Genomic DNA, 14427 nt, shown 5'->3' with positions numbered 1-14427 from the left:
TTTAAAAGTTTAAAGTTACTTTTATTTGTATTTTTCAATAAAAACTGTATAGGTATAATATCCAATATGTTTATAAAGAATACATTTATTACTTACTGTTAATAAACAAATTTCTGAATGTGTTTTATTAATCATATTATAATTGACACAACATAGATTAATCATTATAATTTATAAGTAAGTATTAAAATATAAAAAAAAAAAAATACAAAAGTATTAAGTACGTATTTAAATAAATTCAAATAAATTTCACATATAACATCAATATTTAGCATAATATGTGACAAAGCTCATAAGATATGATATAATTGATGATTATTGTCTGAGATACGATTGTTCCATGTTCGTTCAAACATTACAGTTATGGAACGCTTAGTTTAAAAATATTTATTTTTCCCGGCGGAATTTACATGTACCTTGTTTTTACCTATTCATTTTGGGCGGAACGTCTGTCAAGTTTAACTGCGGAAAAAAAACGGTAGACAGCTTGGTGGCAACGACGCGACAATATCGCAAAACTCTTCCTATTCTCGTATCAGTAGCTAACTCATTTTCTATATTCGTTTATCGTTCTGACCTTTGGTTACAATTATATGACAGCTTATACCTAGTATACCTCATATTCCTGAAGTCACCGTTTCTCATAACTTTTTTGGTCACTCTCCCAAAAAAAAAAAAACCTCGTCTCCTTGATACCCTCGTGAACTCCTTATTAACCATTATATTCAGTCCAACGATTAAACTGATTATTTTTCGTTTCTGATGTTATTTAATGATTAAAATAGTATAATGATTTTATATTTTCATTATGAAATAGAAGTAACATTTATTGAATAACAATTTATTTTAAAATATCTGCTACATACTTAATTTATTAAAATTAATTAATTTACCTTTATTTGTTTATACCTAATATTTAAATAAATAATAATAATTTAAATATAATACGAGTACATATTTTCATCGACGATTACACAAATCCAATTCCGTACTGCCACTAAATATAAAAAGAAAATATTTAAATAGTATTAAAAATATAAAATTTGAACACAAAATACTTAAATACCCATATTACTAACCGAATTTCTTTTCTTAATTCAGCTGTACTCAAAGCTAATTTTCGGCTCATTTGAATTTTCAAATTTTTTTTCTGCTTTAATCTACTGATTTTTTTTTCTTCTTCTTCAATTTCTTTTTTTATGTTACGCAAACGTTCTCTTTCTGCTTCTTTCACTCTAAAAATATATTATATGTTTTAGTTTAAAATTTGCTACTTATTCATTTCATGATAGTTTTAAAGTTCAAAATATTGTGCTAAGTAGGTAATTAAAACCAAAAACCTTATAAGAGTAGTTGAAAATTTAAACTGAAATAATATAAACCATAGTTAGAAGTTGTATTTTCCTTGCCGATGTACCTATATATAAATTAATAAATATTAAGAAATATTGTTGGCCGACGATATCGATAATTTGATTGGATGTCGATATCATTTATATTTTTTATGGTTATATTTAAAAATAATTATCTAAAATATTGCGATATCAGTAATCGGAACAATATAGTTGACGGACGATTACAACGGTCGATAGTCTATAAAAATATAAAATTTAATAATATTATATTATTATATTATTAAAATATTATTAATAGTATAATATATGTATAAACAAAAATATTGATAACTTTTTTTACAACTTATGAAAAGTTAAAAAATATGAAAAAATTATTGGAATTACCGAAACCGTTTAAAATTGTCACAGAGTAGAGAAAAGTACATAATTACATCAATAGCACATAGGTTAATTATAATTATTCAGTGGATTCATAATTTAATAAATAAGATTCACATTTTTTAACTACAATTAAAAGACTGTTACATGGTTATTAGTAGGGCTGAATATTATTTTGATGCAAATACATATTTTTTCTGATGCCTCAACACATAGGTCCGTAAGAAAAAAAATTGTTTCAAGTGACACTGATTAATTTAATGTAGCTTTTATTTTACATTTTTTTTGCATTTTATGACAAATTTAACTTTTTATACATTTTCAGAGCATATTTTGTTTTTGTTTTTTTGAACATTGTTTGCTATTTTGTAGAGCATTAAAATTCCAGCTCTAGTTATTAGTCTACAGATATATGTATACTGCTAAGTGGACACTACGTTCTAACTAGGGCATTTATCATATATCACTATTATAAGTCCAACGGCTAATATCAAATAAGTAAGACGCGGCAGTTCGACCACAACGACTATCTGGTGTAAATGTACTAAACTCCGTATTGTTTTGATTTAGAAATCCATACTCGTAAGTTATTTTATATATTAAATCTTTACAATTATCTAAACTAATCTGCATTTATTTGTAATATTAAGATCCTTTCCTTTTATATTCTCGATCTATGATAAAATATATTCAAAAGGAGTAGTAGTACTGAATATCATATATTTAGTTGGTCACCCCCGACCACGTTACACCTGTTACTAAGAAATTAGATCTTAAATTTCGAGCGTTGATATTTCTATAAGATAAAGAAAAAAACTGTATGGGAACAACTTGAAATTTTTCTGTACACCCATTTGAAATTTATATCAATATTTTTTCAGTCTCACTCTATATAAAAAAAATTAAAATAATATTGTTTGTTAAAAATATATCATTAGCCACCACTAATAACTAATAATAGTGAAACGGTAAATATATGCTCTGAAGGTAGCACCTGTAATAATATGTTTGAAACGTCAGCCCACAATAAAATAAATGGGTACATTCAAAAAAGAAAATATTAAACAAACGTTATTGATTTGCCTTTTTAAACATTATACGTATATTACCAACTGTTGATAGGTATTGATATTATACACTTAATAACAATACTTTTTTGATTTAATCTCATTTAGAATAATTCACCTTTGTATTTTAGCAGAATGCTCTAAAGCTCTACGTTTATTATTTATTTCAGCCCTTAGTTTTTTGTTATCGGTGTATAGTGCTGCATTTTCTTTTGCTTTTCTCAATTGTTCATATTGCATTAACATTATTCGATCTTGCCATCTTTGCATTCCATCTTCTAACTCTCTAGCTACTCTATGAACTTGGTCCATATGCTGTTCTCTCTGTAAGCTAATAGTTATTTGTTAATAATAATAATAAATGTATATTGGCTAAAGAAAATTAATATATTTGTTCACCTTTTTGTCGCTAGATCTCTCATTCGCATTGTCATATTGTCTAGATGATTTTTAAAAGCTCGGCGTTCTTTTGCTTGACACTCATCAAACTTACGACGAATCACATCATCATGCTGTGCTTGCATCAGTTCTAATTGTGCTATATGTCGTAATTCCTCCAATCGATTTGAAGACATTACTCTCTAGGTATTAGTAAAATAGTTAAATATATAAATTACAATCATTATAAAATAATATAAATGTATTTCATGGGTGGTACTTCTCTCTGGGCAGACAACTGTCTGGAAAGAGATGCCGCCATCCCCCAACCGAGCATGGCAGAAACCTACGGGTGTCCATTCGAAACTCTACCAAAACACAAATACTCATGCGTTACAAACCTAAAGTTCTAAAATATTTTCAAAAAACCCATAATAACCTTATAAACAACTAATGGCAATAGTTGCCGGACTTAAGGATCAATTAAAAAAAAAGTATATATATATAAATGTAATATAATTTAACTTTTTAGAAACTTTTATGTATAATTTATAATCTTAAAATACATTATATTTAACAATGCCTACAATTATAAATAGGTATATCATAGTATATTATTCTATAAAAACATATCATTAATCAGGATTCTTAGTCATTCGAATTATCTGAATACTTCAAAAATATTTTATTTTCAAAATTAATTTAAATTACAATTTTTGTTTTAATTATATAGTATTCATTAAAAAATATTTTAAATATAATAAAATAACTATAGTTATACATTTTATGAAAATGCGATTACTCAGATTCTCGTTATTCTAGGTTTTTAACATAATTAGTTCTATGTAAATTGTGAGTAATAACTATACAACTATTAGTAGTATAAAATGAGTATTCAGTACTTATAATTTTTAAAAGGAAAAAAACTTTAAAATGTAATAAAAATTTATCGGAAATCAAAAGTTCCCAATAATTAAAAATTACTTCTTGGTTCCTTTGAAGTGATTTATTTCTTATTTCATCCGCTCTTTTTTGTTTCAAAAGATTTAAGTCTTGCATTTTCATTTTATATTTAATATCATTCATTTGATCATAAAAATGATTGTCACCCACGATTGTATGTTTTTTTAATTCTATATCTTGTTTTAGTGAATTTTCAAATGTCTAAAATAAACAAAATATTAATAGCGAGCAATAATCACAAGTAATTTAAAGTTTTATAGAAAATGTTAAAATATTATTTATAATATATTTATATAATATAATTAGCCTATAGACAGATTGTTATCTAGCAGGAATTGATGGAAAAATACATTTGGCTATAAAAAAAATCACGAATTTAATTAAATTATGCTATTTTTATATATATAAATTAATAATAGTAATTTTTGATGACTAATGATTTCTTATTTTTGGGAAAAATAACCAAAATAAAAGTTGAAAGTTATACGATAGGTACAAGCTAATCAATGGTACAACTGTATAAGCAGCGACGTACACATAAAGAAGTGGAGGAGACTATCACTTTGAGACACCGACCTTATAGAATTTAAATTATTTTCAAAGTAAAATTATGATAAAATTAAACAATTTTTTTCTCTATATGTTTATTAAGCAATTATATAGGAGATAAATTAGTTAGAGGATGTATCATCAATTCTTAATTATTTTAATCATTCTTCATCCATTGTATATGTACCATCCTTTATCCTATACCATTTTTGAAGGCATTTTATTTTTTATACAATTAATTACATTTGTTTTAGTTACTTGTAAAATACATGTACCTACATTTAATTTATAAAAAACAGCTATACTTGAAACTTTGCTGTTTTTTGTTTATTAATAATTATTATTTTTTGTTTTAAAAACATCAATTATCTATTATTTTACAGAAAATTTTATATAAGATTACTCCATAAATATTTAATAATAAAATAATAATATAAAACAAAAATTTAAAAAGTGGTTATTACTCATAAATTTATATAAGTACTCGTATACAAATAAATAGTATAAAGAAAAAAATAAATAAATAAACAACTGCGTGACCTGAAGTATTATGATTTGGGTACTGTACGACCAGTTTCAAATTAAAAATTTAAAATTAGGTAATTCACCAAGATAAAAAACAAAAAAATTAATCGTAATTTTATTTTACTTTGTGAATCACCTGATGATAAATATTTTATTCAATACCGGTGATAAAATACATAAATCATAATACTGCAAACTATGCATTCATTTATTTTTATTTTATTTTTATAAAATTTATAAATTTTCATAAATGTATCTATTAAATTAGGAATAAATAAAAAAGGAAAATATTTTCAAAGCATAAGTGGATATAGGTGATATAAGTGATATAGGAAAAAAATTACATTTTGTGGTGTAATTTTTAATGGCAAGATAATGTAAATGTTCTTAATTAAGGAAGGGCTTGAAAGATTTTTCAGGGGTTAACCCTTCTATTTGTACCTATGATTGAAAGGAAAATTCGAAGAAAAAATATGGTGCCAATTATATGTATATTTAGTTGCTTATCGTATAATGTTTACTATAGATATAGAGTGTCTCAAAAAGAACGCAGGATTTAAGAATCAAGATGATAAGATTCTATTATCATTAGAAATTGCTAATTTTTAAACATATATTTTTGAAGTTAAAAGTAAAACATTAAATTCTTTAAAATCAAATTTTATAAATACAATTAATTGATTTCCACATACATATTAAAATATATACAGACATTTTACTATTGTTAGTTTGAATTTTACTACGTCCCCAAAAAAATTCCTGTCAAGCCGGGGCTCGCCCCGAGCGCACACCTATGGTTGCGCCGTCTTATTGTAATCATACAAGAAGTAATGAGCTCAGTAATTTTCAATGGCCTCATTTGGACCAAATTAACATAAAAAATGTAAGGTTTCAACTTGTCACACTTCAAGAGAAACAATCACTCTGCTGCGTGAGAAGTTCCTGGACAAACTAATCTCGTTGCGGGGAGACCAAAACTATCCACCTTGATCTTGCGACTTGACACCGTGTGATTTTTTTTATAGGGATACACTAAGTCACGAGTTTATTAGAATAAAGTTCGAAATGTCTGAAGCAAGAAATTTGTAGTAGACACCTACTAAAAAAGGATTTATCAAAATTCAACCTCTATAGGAGTTAAAAGGTGTAAAAAGAGTAAAAATAAAAAAAATCAACTAGTCGGAACCACTGAAATTATAATTAGGTTAGGTTAGGTTAGGTTAGGTTTCAATTTATGATGCCGAAAACCCCTAAGAAAGAATATTTCAAAATTCAACCCCTAAAGGGGTTAAAAGGGATGAAAATTGAAAAAATGTATAGAAAATTATATTTTTATATGCAACATGGATAGTGCATTTTCTATAAATATTTAAATAGTTATTGTTAAAACTGTATCATAAAGATATTACAAGTATATTTTTTATTATGCCTGTTTGTTAAAGTTAATATAATAATATATTTAATGATAATATTTAATATATCTCGGATATATATTAATGTCCATATTCAATATTCTATCGATAATATATTATAATATAATATTTTATTATTATATTTCGATTTTAATATAATCACGATGGCGCGTGTTATTAGTGATCCTGTTTTTAGTGTCTTTGATATTTTTAATAAAATAAGGTGATCTATTACATAATAATTTTAATAACAATAAAAATAATGCTAATAATAATAATAATAATAATAATAATAATACGTAAAATATTTTTTTAACTGAAAAATCTATATAGTAAGTTATAATTTTGTAGGCATATTTTATTTTAACATTCCTTCGATTAGAATTGCATTTTACAATTTGTCTTCGAAATACTAAAATATACTAATTTTTCGCCAATTTCTGGTTACTATACACGGACAATCTAGGGTCAACAAATTTAAAAGTAACCTATAGTATAAAACAGATAAAATAAAAAGTTATGCGTAGGTAACACAAAAAAATGCACACGGGCGAAGCCGATTTATTCAGCTAGTTATTTATAAAGAACAATGTCCCTTATTTTATTTTGTATTGATAGTTGTTAACTTTTTAACAAATCGATTTAATGTTAAGCTATAGCTTATGTGTAATGCTGTTATTTATACTTATAATTTTAACTTAAAAATGATCTGTTACTCCGGTTTTGAAGACGAAAAAAAAAAGTAAGACCATGGCCTACTTGTCTCCTGATTCCGCCACAGTAATGCATGCCCCTTAATTAATATGAAAAAACTATAAATACCTACCATACGATCTTTAATTTGTTCTTTAAGATTTTTAACTTTTTCATCTTTTTGTCTAATCTGTTTTTCCAATTGTCTTTGATTATTTTCAAAGGCCTTGCGTAGTTCCTCTAACCGCATGAGGTTCATACCGTTTTCTATATTGCGTTTTGACGTTATAAAGTTTTGCCATTTTTGTTTTTGTTCTCTTGTCAATCTTTTTTCTTCTTCGCGCATTTGTTCCCAGTATACATTTACTCGGTGCGCTAGATCCTCACCATGCTGCCTTTCTACACGCTTTCGCCGCATACTATCCAAGATTTTTTTGTCTTGATCTGGTATATGAATATCACTAATATCCATTAAACTTCTGAAACATACAAAATATAATAATCAATATTTAATTCCAAAATTTGAAAAATTATATAGCTGATATTTAAATACTCCTTTTATGGTATAATATCAAAATAACTTTATAACACTGATGACATAATATAAAATCAATAAATATGAACTACCTATTCGTTTTTTTTATGTGAATATTTTGGAAATAGTATTCCATAGTAAACCAAAAAATTATAATCCCACGTATAATTTTCCAAATGAAAAGCACTCTATTCGAAGATCAACGCCGACGTATCTGAATGTTTAACCTTGAGTTTTATCGTATTTGCATAAGAAACTTTAACAAAGAATTGAAGCCGTTTGAAAGAAAGTCAGATGGAATTATGGGAATTCTTGGAATAAATGCAATATTTCCTTTTGCTGGCCCTGTAACAATGACAGCTTCAAAAATATTATTTCTCAACGATTTTATTTGTAATCTTGTACCATTACATAAGTTCGGTGGTTGAAGATTACGTAATAATGTAATTGGAGCACCAATTTTTAATTTTAGCTTATAAGGAGGAAATCCCGAAGGAGAAAGAGAATTGAGAAATTCTTGTGGATAATGAATAACATCATCTGTTATGTAACTGTATCAATAGATAGATATTTACGTGAGTGTCCATCGAATTTTAGGATGATATAATTGATTTCTTCTCCTGTTACATTTCTCGGAGAGATAATAGCTCTTTCACATAACCACTGATAAGATTTATTGGACAGATTAAAAATGTCAGGATAAACTGCAGAAATTAACTCTTCCGCATTATTTACCACCCGTCTAATCGTGTAATTGACAGAAATGTAACTATTTTCATTTTCTAAAGTTCCATTTCCAATGTTCAACAATTGTGCTGGAAAAATATCGTCCCCTCTATATATAAACTCTCATGTTTGTTCGCAAATAAAGTTTTTTAATATTGTTCCATATAGGGAAAAATGTTAAGCAAGCATTAGAAATCACCAGCAAAAGCAAATACTATGCCACCCATAAGCTTATTACTACACTTAAGATCTTTTAATGTTCGATCAATTCCTTCGATATGTAATCTGTGACTCATTGTACACTCATCCCATACAACAAATGAGGTCTATAGGATCCTCGAATTAGTGTAAAACAACTCTACCGTCAGCTCAGCAAAGTCCATGGGTTTCATCTCTTCATTTTTTTGCATGGCACTTAGGACATAATGTAGCTATTGGTTAGCTATTTGAAGCGCTGTAATATTTAAATAATCAATCTCTGATCGATAATTAAACGCTGATTTCAGACTCAAAGCGTTACGTTGCTGCTGTGCAAGTATTTGAGAACGTTCTGGTATGTTATCTTGTTACCTTCTATTATACATTCGAGTAGCATTGGCTGTTCTTCTGTCAATGCGTGCTCTAGGCGCTCTCGGCATGATGATGAATTGGCCACTTACCCGAAATTTAACTTTATTAGCATGCCCAATAAACCTTCATAAGTAGAATTAAAAAGTATATTTTATCAAACTAAGCACAAACTTTGATCGAAATGGGCGTAGTTTGCTGATGCCAGTGCGTAACCTTTACGATCGTGAAGCGGTGTGCATAGCAAAGAAGAACCACACTCGACTGTTCATACGTTCAGCGTCATATTCTTTTTTGTGTTCAGCCTTCAGTTTCAGTAGTATACTGTTATTTTATTTTATATTATTTTATACTTTACGTTTTTGGCCGTATTAAATAATAAACTAAATAACAATACTATTTATATTATTGTTGTTACTATAATCGATGCAACTAATAGCATATAAATGTGTTGAAAAAATATAAATAGTTAAGTAACAACATTATTGATTTTATATTTTATGTATATAACATAGGTATACAATATTTAAATTTTCAAGAACTTTATACTAATTTTTATTGAAAAAAAGTGGTACTAAAACCTTCAGCAGAGTGTCGAATATAAAACTGAAAATTTTCAGCCAAATCGGTTCAGTAGTTTTCTCGGTTAGCGCGATCGTAGAAAACCCCTTACAATTTTATATGGTAAAAGTATAAATTTAAATTTTAAAAATCTTGAAATATCGAACTATTTAAAACATATTTTTAAATTTGTAACTATTTTCTAATTATGGATGATATAATTATATCATGTTATATATTATAATGGTAGGTATTGGAAAAAACAAATATACCTACCCAAATACTTCGTTTAATAAATTTTTGTTGTTTAAATCACAGTTCATAGTTACTTATGTGTTGTTAGGTTTGGTACCTACTAATAAGTATTCTATATGCAAATCTTAACTTATAATTGCAATAATAATGGATTAAGATAAACAGTAAAATACATACCTAGAAGTATTTCCGGATCGTAAACGTCTTTTAATAGAAGGCCGCTTAACGGTCGTGTAATCTGGTTCAAATCTCTCAAGAATTGCAATCCGATCAACTTTTTTACATAATTCTTTTAAATCCATTAAATCACTGATACTTTTTGATTTTTTACACTTCCGTTTTGATTTTTTTGTTATGAAGTTTAAATTTCTTCTAACATTTATATTTTATATTATAACTTATAAGCACATTTCTTACAAAATATTAAGAATATAGAAATGTAATAATCCCAGGCCTTAAAGTATTAATTTCAGACTACAAAATGTGTTAATACAATCAGTGGCGTAGCCCAGGGGGATGATTAGCGGGTTATAACCCCTTCCCGAAATGTCTCTTTTTTAATACAGTATACAATTATTTTAATACATACATAGATATAATGTTATATCATGCCATCATTACAGAATTTTTATAGTTTTAAAAAACTAAATAATAACACATTTTATATTTTAACTTAAGTTCAATTGATTTATTAAAATAAAAAAAGTAAATATTCATGTAGTAGAAAATTTAAAATTTAAAATTTAACTATAAAATTAATTACAGCAGTCTTATGTTAGTTATACTGTAATATTTAATACTTCACGAGGATTACCATATTTTTTTACTAGAAACGTATGCCAAAAATATAAAAGGACAAAACTAAAATAAGAAGTAGACAGTACCGGATTACCCATTAGGAGGAGTAAACGTCCACCTTGGGGCCTCACTTATTCAAGAGGCCCTGTGAAAACGGAAAATTATATATATTTTTTTTATTCAATAATACCTGTATTTTATTTACGAATTTACGGGTCAAAAGCCATTATTAAATATATATATTAAGTTGTAGGTGTTATATGCTGTAATAATAATAAAATTATTTTGAAAAATGTAGAAATAATATAATTAATTCATTTTTCTTGCAAGTAAAAAAATGTAATAAATATGATTTTATTTATTAATAATAGTTGGTTATTATTAAAGCTGTTTATTTTAATTATTGGATAATAATGTTAAAGATGTATGTAAAAAATAATTTTATAGGACCCAACATTTTAATTGCCTAAGAGCCCACAAATGTTCAATCCGGCACAGGAAGTAGATAATAAGTTAAAATTTACTAAACAATAATCATATTCTTAACAGTTTATAGGTATGTTTTATTTTTTATAAGATAAATATAATTACTTTTGATCTTCATTTAATTTATTTTGAATAGATTTTGTGCGTCGCATATTTGAAGCAATATTATTTCGATACATTGTCATTTCTTTTTTCGTATATATATTTTTTTTCTTTCGTAATGATGTACCAGCAATAGTATCACAGTTCATAAGTTTATTTCTTTCTTGTCTACATTTTTCAAGTTTTTCTAAATAAATTAGAAAAATAATTATAAAATAGGTACCTAAATCGTATTTCAATGTTTTCGAACCTCATTAATGACTTTATATTAATTTTGTAAAGGTAAATGTAAGTAAGCCTCATACATATATAAATGTAAAAGTATAGCTGTTGGAGGTACCTATTTCAATTAATATCATAGTTTGCAAATAATAGTTGAAACTAATTGACATTTCGAAGTAATGTATTATAAAAAGGAACCTAAATTTTTAATTTCTTAACTTGATCTAAATCAGTTAAAGTTTGGTAGTCAATCAAGGTAATAATTATATAATAATATTTAGTATCCATGTAGGATTTAAGTGTATGAAAGACTCAATTTTGGAATCAATTCAGCTCCATAAATATTTGCATTAGAAAGCTGCAGGCATCATTAGATTTACAATAAGTACATATTAATTAATATTCTTAATGTTCTAAATTTTAAAGACGATTTCCTAATACATGCGAAGATACTAAAAATGCATCACTCTATAACAGATATAAATTATTTACTTTGAAAATAGAAAAAATGTTTTGTTGGAAATTACAATTCAGATTCTGGGTGAAAAGAGAAATATATAATATAATCGTATATTGGTTTTACCATGATGTATTTTCTTTTGTGTCTGTGTACACGATTTTGACTAAAAGGATAGCTCCGATCATAAGAAGCTTCAGAAAAGAAATGTTGTATAGTTGTATAGTACTAATCTTCCAATAGATTCTAAATAGCAAAAAAATCACAGAAAATAGCAATATTGACTATACGATATGAGAAAAAATTAAAGACTTCATTGGACTAAGTCACCAACTAATCCATCAGCAGTCAATTGTTCTAGGGTTCATAACGATGAATATGTTGTGGTTTTGAACCAAAATTAACAACGAGGACTATACAATTTCGACCCAATGGCGTAGGAAGACTAGCATACTTCAGAAATTTAGAAAAAAACGTATTTTAACAATTAAAAATTTGATGGAATTATATTTTTTTTGATCTTAAATTTTAATAATTTTTTTTTAAGAATACAATTTATATTAGTTATTATAACAGTGTAAAATTCTAGTGAATTCATTAATAATTTCTTCATGTGCAATTTCGAATATGAATTTCCTTGTGCTCTTTTCATAATTTCATCATTAAATTTATACGTAGTGTAGGTATACAATTAAATTTTAAACTACATATTTCAAAAAGTATAATAGAATAATTGCGTTTAGAAGATAGAACAAAAATACAAATTTTATAAAATGTTGCCCCCATTTCAATTCGCACCCCTGGCATAGACACAGTTCACCATACCTTTGCTACGCCACTGTCGAAACTTGATCCGAACCAAACAAAAAAACATTTGATAACTTAAAAAAGTTAGTAATAAATGATATTATTAACTCTTTCTGAAAATTATTATAACAACTAAAATAATTATAGTCTAAATCAGCGGTTCTCAATCTTTTTGACTTCGCGAACCCCTATAATGTCACCAAGATGTCTAACGACCCTTTTGTTATGTAAGCATTGAAAAATGTTACAAACTGTTATTATTGTATTTATTTGTGTATACATTTTACAAAAAAAAAAAAGTATATTATATAAACTGATTGGTGTTAATTAATAGAAAAAAAATAATAAAAACGATGTAAAGTTTAATATTTTTTTAATTTAATGACTTTTTTGCTGTAGTTGATTTGAAATAATTTTTTTCACATGATGCGACCCTAAAAAAGTTGTTGGCTGAGAATCGCTGGTCTAAATGACATAGTAGTTAAACCAGCTTTACCTGTTCACCAGGGAATTTACATTATAATTTGCAGAAACAGAGCACTCAATGAGTTGTAAAAAGGTAGTAATACCACAAATAGAAAGAAAACTTTTCCGGAGATTATAATAAATTGATTATTTAAGTTTGTACAATCTTAACATAAAATCTAGTACTTTTTTTTTCAATAACCACAATAGATTGAAAAAATTATTTTAATATTTCTGAAAATAATCAACTATGGATTTATGTCATACTTAAAAATGTAAATCATTTTATTAAAATTAACAGAACTAAATCTATGAATTGTTTAAGAACTTAAAATAAACACATTTTTAAAAGCCAAAAATATTGAAATTGCTTAATTTCTCAAAAAATTTGAATTTAAAATGAATATAAAATTTTATTCAACATTAATTTTCATTAAAAGCTTAACAATATAATTTATCAATTCACAAATTGTTTTATTTAACCTTAAATATTTACCTTGTCTTATTTTTTCATATTGCTGATAAACTGGATAAGCTAATCTAATTGATACATTGAGATCTTTAGAAATGTCTGCAGCACTCTTGTATAACAATTCATTAGGCTATAGAAATTAAAATTATCAAATTAACATAAAAGCATAAACAACTAAACTTACCTTAATTTTAGACTTTTTGCATGCTAATAATGATCGTGGGCTAGTCAACACAAAAGGACTCAAATGTCCATGTGTTTCAAAATTTGTCAAATCTAACACATCTGAAGACATTGATTCCGTTACACTACTTCCCATTGTTAAAATATGATTTTAATTTTATTCTTATACATAAAAAAAAAATAGTGTTACTAGAACAATATCTGTAGCTATACTGGTACCAGTTAGTACCAGGTAATGTTAAATCAATAATTTAGTGGGTGAAAAAGTTGTACTAAGGAATGCCCAAAAAGCATGATAAAGATACGTTTATACATACATACATTTAAAACATATAAAAAACTGTTTTATTTCATAAATAATAATATAATATAAATAATACAAATATCATATTACATTTTTTAAAGGTTTTAAATTGTTTACTTAATGAAGGGCAAGGGAGGGATGAATAAGTATTATTTAATTATATTTAT

The 14427-nt window shown here is 26.1% G+C and overlaps 1 protein-coding gene across 3 annotated transcripts; it reads right to left on the bottom strand.

Moving 5' to 3' along the window:
• Positions 1-898: 898 nt before the first annotated feature.
• Positions 899-14370, bottom strand: LOC112689673 (golgin subfamily A member 6-like protein 1). 3 transcript variants are annotated; one of them, XM_025563504.1, is made up of 10 exons: positions 13958-14345; positions 13798-13903; positions 11354-11537; positions 10142-10333; positions 7454-7799; positions 4163-4342; positions 3200-3381; positions 2919-3131; positions 1080-1235; positions 899-997 (listed from the first exon to the last, which is right to left on the bottom strand). In XM_025563504.1, the coding sequence occupies exons 1-10, from the start codon at positions 14090-14092 to the stop codon at positions 961-963; spliced, it is 1731 nt and encodes a 576-aa protein (XP_025419289.1). In that variant the 5' UTR covers positions 14093-14345; the 3' UTR covers positions 899-960. The 3 variants fall into 3 exon arrangements, with proteins under 3 accessions (XP_025419289.1, XP_025419288.1, XP_025419290.1); XM_025563503.1 differs by having other exon boundaries at positions 10142-10336; positions 13958-14092; XM_025563505.1 differs by lacking the exons at positions 899-997; positions 1080-1235 and adding an exon at positions 1297-1593 and having other exon boundaries at positions 10142-10336; positions 13958-14370.
• Positions 14371-14427: the final 57 nt, after the last annotated feature.

The sequence above is a fragment of the Sipha flava genome, unplaced genomic scaffold (genome assembly GCF_003268045.1).
Source record: "Sipha flava isolate LNK unplaced genomic scaffold, YSA_version1 461_pilon_pilon, whole genome shotgun sequence".
Taxonomy (NCBI): Eukaryota; Metazoa; Arthropoda; class Insecta; order Hemiptera; family Aphididae; genus Sipha; species Sipha flava.
The sequence above is the reverse complement of the archived record's forward strand: the minus strand, read 5'-3'. Positions and strand labels throughout refer to the sequence as shown.

What these genes read in the sequence shown, in the direction of transcription:
- LOC112689673 (XM_025563503.1), bottom strand. Translation starts at nt 14,092, where the DNA reads ATGGGAAGTAGTGTAACGGAATCAATGTCTTCAGATGTGTTAGATTTG. An exon ending in AGAGATCTAGCGACAAAAAG is followed by an intron (nt 3,132 to 3,199) that starts GTGAACAAATAT and finishes AATAACTATTAG; the next exon opens with CTTACAGAGAGAACAGCATA. An exon ending in CATTCTGCTAAAATACAAAG is followed by an intron (nt 1,236 to 2,918) that starts GTGAATTATTCT and finishes ATATATTTTTAG; the next exon opens with AGTGAAAGAAGCAGAAAGAG.